The 6,200-nt window shown below is 41.0% G+C and overlaps 1 protein-coding gene across 1 annotated transcript; it reads left to right on the plus strand.

Annotated features, from left to right (window-relative positions):
- The first annotated feature begins 234 nt into the window (after positions 1–234).
- Positions 235–2,722, plus strand: crx (cone-rod homeobox). Its single transcript, XM_067494490.1, has 3 exons — positions 235–459; positions 1,338–1,489; positions 1,676–2,722. Exons 1-3 carry the CDS (start codon positions 363–365, stop codon positions 2,312–2,314), a joined length of 888 nt encoding a protein of 295 aa, XP_067350591.1. The 5' UTR covers positions 235–362; the 3' UTR covers positions 2,315–2,722.
- The last annotated feature ends 3,478 nt before the right edge of the window (positions 2,723–6,200 follow it).

Genomic DNA, 6,200 nt, shown 5'->3' on the forward strand with positions numbered 1-6,200 from the left:
AGTAACGTGCGCCGGTAAAGAAACTCAGTGGAGCCACCTCATCAAGGCACAGAGGCGTCCGGGGGCCACTGCACCTGTGTGATGACTTAACTGTGTCAAATCCGACGCGGAGAAGCAGTTTGGATGCTCATTGCGCTGCTGTGGCCTCTTCTGAGCTGCTGACAGACAGTAAAAGCTGCTTCATTAAAAAAAAAGAAAACAGCTCACTTTCTGAAAGCTCAGTCGCGTCCCGCTTCTCCCCGCTGCGCGTTGGAGCCGACGCACCGACTTGTTGCCCCAGCTGAGCTCTGTGGGGCCCTCGGGTGTTGTGTTGCGTGTCCGACCTACAAGTCAGCGACAGGACTTCAAACCCTGCAGTAAGGATGATGTCCTACATAAAGCAGCCCCATTACACCATGAACGGGCTAAATTTGCCAGGTCCCGGAATGGATGTGCTTCACACAACCGTCGCTTATCCATGTAAGTTGAAAGTCTTCTAAATGTGTTTTTTACTTTTTGCTTTTTCTACTTTTAGACATTTCTGTCTTCTGCTCAGGTCTTTTTGAATTTTAACTCATACCGTATACGGTGCGTAAAAACGCGCTGGCCAATGCGTAACGCTGTAGCATAACAATTCATAAGAGCTCGTGTTCTAATAAAACTTGGGTAACGAGGCTTAAAATGTAGATTTATTACATAACTAAGACTGGTTGGCCCAAAAGAAAATCGTATATGTAGGATTTGACGAAAACATTATATTTTCATTTTAATGAGCTGCCGAATATACGGGACAGTGTATTAGTAAAGGTACTTTTGTGATGCTATTTTGATTTTTGAAACCCAAATAATCTCTCCCGGCATCAGAACGAGAAAAAGATTTATAGTTTTTATTTTGTTTTATGCTTCTCAATTTCCCACTCAAAGCTTCTAAAACGTTCTCGCGTTGATGACATTCAGAAAATATATAGATTATAACTGTTGAATGAGACTCTTACTGTGGTAAATGTCAAACACCCGTGGCTCCTTCTAATACTTATTATTAATATATAATTATTGATTGTTATTGATTGTTCAAACAGTACTTATATGAATAAAAACTGGAACTGGAAAAATTCAGTGACTATATTTAATTAACATGAGCAAAAAACAATGTGACTCTACTGGACACAAACAGCCTGTAGAAAAATAACCAGGCTCACCAGCAGTGATACAGTGAAGTTTTTCTAAATCGGTTTCATCTGTAGTTGTTCTCACACACAAAGCTGGAAAGCAACAAAATGCTCCTTATAATAAGATGCGTAGAGTTCGCTGTCATTCGAATTTATGCTCATTATTCATGTCGTCTTTTGGGTTTGCAGCCACACCCCGGAAGCAGCGCAGGGAGCGCACCACCTTCACCCGGACACAGCTGGACATCCTGGAGGCGTTGTTCTCCAAGACCCGCTACCCAGACATCTTTATGAGGGAGGAAGTGGCCCTCAAGATTAACCTGCCTGAGTCCCGTGTGCAGGTACTAGAGAATTTCCACAGCCATGATGGAGTCTAGACGTCTTAAGAATTTTAAAGCCAACAAACTTCTTCTTCAAAAGGAGACAATGCTTTCCTCACAGTTATGTGTGGTAAAACACATTGTATCTTAACATCTAAAAGCATTTTTCAAAGCGGACATGTTATATTGTATTCTCTGTGTCTCCAGGTTTGGTTTAAAAACCGCCGTGCCAAGTGCCGTCAGCAGCAGCAGCAGAGCAGTGGCCAGTCCAAGCCCCGTCCACCCAAGAAGAAGGCCTCCCCAGTGCAGGAACCCAGCGCCCCTGACCCTGTTCCTAACCCATCCAGCTCCTACAGCCCCTCGTCTGCTCAGTCGGGGCCCAGCTTGGCACAAAGCTCCAGCACTGGTAACACTGCTGTGTCCATCTGGAGCCCGGCCATCTCTCCCCTTCCGGACCCCCTGGCCTCCTCCTCAGCCCCCTGCATGCAGCGGCCCTCACCTTACCCTATGAGCTACGGCCAGCCGTCAGCATACACCCAGGGCTATGCCAGCACCACCTCCTACTTCACCGGCCTGGACTGCAGTGCCTACCTCTCCCCAATGCACTCCCAGCTGTCGGGCACCGGGGGCGCTCTCAGCCCCATCACTGTGCCCTCGATGGGGGGCTCCCTAAGCCAGTCCCCAGCCTCACTGTCCTCGCAGGGCTACAGCACTGCATCCTCCCTGGGCTTCACCTCTGTTGACTGCCTGGACTACAAGGACCAGCAGGCCTGGAAACTGGGCTTCACAACAATGGACTGCCTTGACCACAAAGACCAGAACTCCTGGAAGTTCCAGGTCCTCTAGGAAGCAAGAAGGAGTGGTGTTCATTTGTGTCAATCTGTTGTGTGTCAGTGAGTCCTGTGTGAGATAGTGTGAAGCAGTTCCACCAGAGGACATGTTATCGTTGATTCTCAGTGATTTGTAAGATTTTCTGAAGGTGCCCTCTGTAGAAATGCATATTATTTGAAAGCTTTTAGAGATGAGGGGGCTGTGAGCGAAAGTGACTGTCATCGATGGTGCTTGGGACGAATCACGTCATCTTCATGTGATGTTACAGAAGAGAACAAACGCCTTTTACAGAGTTTGTAGAAAAAGACTGGAGTTCATATGGAAACACAAAGAGCCATCTCTTCTTCTAGCATGTCACACGACACTTGTGTGTTTGATTTCTAACCTGCATTCCCATGTAGTCAAAGGAGAGCTGCTTTAACATGAAGTAGCCCCCATGTCCTGTAGGTCACTTCCTTTTTCAGCATTTCATTAGTTTAAGCTTTTTAGTATCATGTTTTTCTCCTTTAAAGATGTAGTTTGGTTGTTTTTAGATTATTTTTGAGCATCTGTGTTGCGTATTGCAGTGTTAGCCTTGAGTGTTGTCATCTTGATCTGTTCATAGTAAAAGTTTCTGTTTTAGATGTCTGACATATTAAAGTGATTTATTCCTACCAGTTTGTGCAGTGAGAATGATTGAGACTCTGAAGCAAATGACAGCTTGTTTCTAGCTTGTTAGTCATTTGGCTAAATCTGATGCACTTATAACTTGATGACAGAGGTCAGGATGAAGAGTGCACACAGTGTGCAGGTGGACAGGCCACTTCTTGGTCAGGTCTGGACCCGTCATGTTTGTCAAATGGGGTGCACGGCTCTCGCTGCTCCATCTTGGTTATTTTAGCTCATCTGATTCTGGGAGTGTCCCAATCCTCTTAGTGTCCCTTCAGCAATGCCCTAAGTGAATTAGTTCGGATTATTGCCCTATCCCCCTCTGTCTCTACCTATGTCCATCTTTCCTCTTCTCTTCTCTCTAATTATACAACTTGTCCAGTGCAGCCTCAAAATAGCAAATTCAAAACATCTGAATTACGGCCAACAATACAGTTTATTAAAACTTTATTTTTTTGCTATAGTTGTTTTTGCTCCATCTGTCTGATATCTCTCCAACAGATCAGTGGATCCCCTTCCGCTCCTGGAGCCCACCCCCACCACACCAGTCTCCCCAACTCCTCTGACAACGTAGTAATCCTCACATGACCTGCTTACTGCTGTGCCAACTTAACTATGACATCAAATATGCGAAAAGATTTGCCTAAAAAGTGTATATAATATTTTGCCGTTCTCAGTTACACTCTCTTCTCATTCATTTTCAAAACATATTTGACTTTAAAGGTAATGTACATTGTAAGTTTGTCATTTTAGCTCAGTTACAATTATCAGTAAATCATATTTAAGGTCTATATTTAAATCAGATTTCATTCATTCAACCAATATTGAAAAGCTCTATAATGACTAAATTAATATCAAAGAATAAAGTATAACTCATGCAACATTTCTGATGAAATTCTGATATTTAAACACTAAATTAAATGTATTGTTGTTGCTGAGAGGAGTAGACTGAGACATTTCAAAGCATTTTTCTGCACTCAGCACTGACCTAATCCCACGCTGTGCTCGGTTTAATCCCTCTGCCCTCCCTCTTCCTGGTGTGATTGGTTAATCCCTTCATCTATGCGCCCTGATTGGTTAACCTCTCTCTGAGGGTGCAGTGCACCTGTAATCTTGCCCCTCAGCACTGGGAGTTTCAGACAGACATTTGTGCTGTAATCCCAGTGAGGAGCAGATGTGATGGGGGGATGGACGGCACCAACCAGACCTTGAGGAAGGTGATCGCAGGAAAACACAATCGCACGCTCTGAGGAGCCAGACTTCAGGCCCCGGTTTCCTTTAACCTACAATTATCATTTAAAGATAGTGGATGAAAGATTGTATGAGAAATTCAAAGACTGGTTTTAATTAATTGTTAGAGTTTTAAAACACTTTAAGTCCAAGCAGTGGTAATAGCCAACATTTTAGATAACAATGAGCGAAATATGCTCTACAACTATCAGAACAAACTTTGTATCAAAGTATACAATATATTCATTGTATAAGAAAGACCTCAAAGATTACTATTGATTAACCTATTTATTGATTTTACTTTCAGTAGTGAAGGAAATGTTTACACCCTGTATTTCAACATAAGGACCACTTCTATAATGTATGAGCCCCCCTAACAAGTCCTGTATCTAAAGCATACATCAGCGATGATACTGATATTGATACTACAATGATAAAAGGCAATGATATTTGCCTTGACACCTTGTGTAAAAAGTACACTGTTGGTAGCTGCAACAACCTCTTAACAAGTACCAGAAATGACAATTTCTGTAATCCCAGTGTCTGTACGCTAAAATTCGATTCATAGGGTTAACAACAAACACATACACATCATTTAAAGGTAAATATAGAATTATACTGTGTGTATATATATATAAAATTATTTATTTATTTTTTTTATTGAATATAGAAAATTCAGCCATCAAATGGCTTAAGTTTTGTCTGTCACTTGCATATGATTAGTTTGGATATTTCACCAACACATGGTCTGTATGAGCCCATGTGTTTCAAGTTTGTTTCAACAAAAAAACACATTCACATTTAGCAGAAATCACAAAATAAGAAATAATATAAAATATAAAATAATATAAATATAAACACTCAAGTAAAGTACATGTACCTCAGAACTGTAGAGAAGCACAGTAGTGCTTGAGTAACAGAATTACTTTTCAGCACTGGTAGAAATGACACTTGACCCTTGACACTTCTCTCCCCATTTGGTTTCTCTACAGGAAGAACCTGACATCTCTGTACTCATGCCTTATGTGTACTTTAAAAAAACATATATCAATAATAACTACATAATTTCAAACACGCTTTAAAGGTTTAGGTTACTGAGACATAACCTAAATCACTGTTTGTTTAATTAAGTTCACCACAAAAGATGTGATGATGTTGGTGTCCTCTACTTCTTCATTTCAAACACATGGACACAAAGTACATGAGAGAGAGGATGTTTCTCCAGTGATGTGAGCACCCATTCAGGAGAGGTGGTGGAAGTAGTCAGTACTTAGAGGAAGTAATTGACAAAAAGTACTCAAATACCAGTAATGTTCATATTTGTTGGACAAATTGGAGAAAAATATGGCAAGAATGTTCTAAAAAAATGATATAAAAAAGTTCAAAGATTTTTGAAACTTTAACAACTCTACCCCCTGGTTTAGAGTTTGATGTCATGTTTTTAACAGCCTTTTCTTCTCCCTCTGCCTCTTGATCTTCAGTTGTCTCTGCTGTAATTTACCTGTCAGACACACTCCCACCTGGTCCCACTTGCACTGGACGCGTTACCTTTGCTCTCAGCCACACACACATCAGTTCTGCTGTAATCAATGTAATGACTTTACAGAATTAGTAACTACAACAAAACAGCTTTAAAGAGAATTGTAATTAGGCTACTTAGAAAACGGAGTTCCAACTACTTTGTAAAACAAGAATCACACAGGCAGAACTTATAGAAATCTGATTTCAACTTCAGCACTGATATAAAATACTGGGCTTATTGTCTTTCTCCTCAGCTTTATGTTTTACTTTAGTTGTACTGCTGACAACTTCATCTTTAACAAGCACCTTTTAGGAAAGCAATAGTAAATTAAAAATAGCAAAACGTTCTAAATAATTTCTTTGTAGTTTGTCATTTCAGTAGTATTTTGGGAATAATTATTCTGTTAGATTCATTTCATAAAGCTTTGGGGCAGCAACTGTACCATAGCAATGCCTCCAAGAATCTTTGTAAAGCACATTAAATCACACCAGCAAGCATCCA

This window comes from Channa argus, chromosome 24 (assembly GCF_033026475.1).
Source record: "Channa argus isolate prfri chromosome 24, Channa argus male v1.0, whole genome shotgun sequence".
NCBI lineage: Eukaryota > Metazoa > Chordata > Actinopteri > Anabantiformes > Channidae > Channa > Channa argus.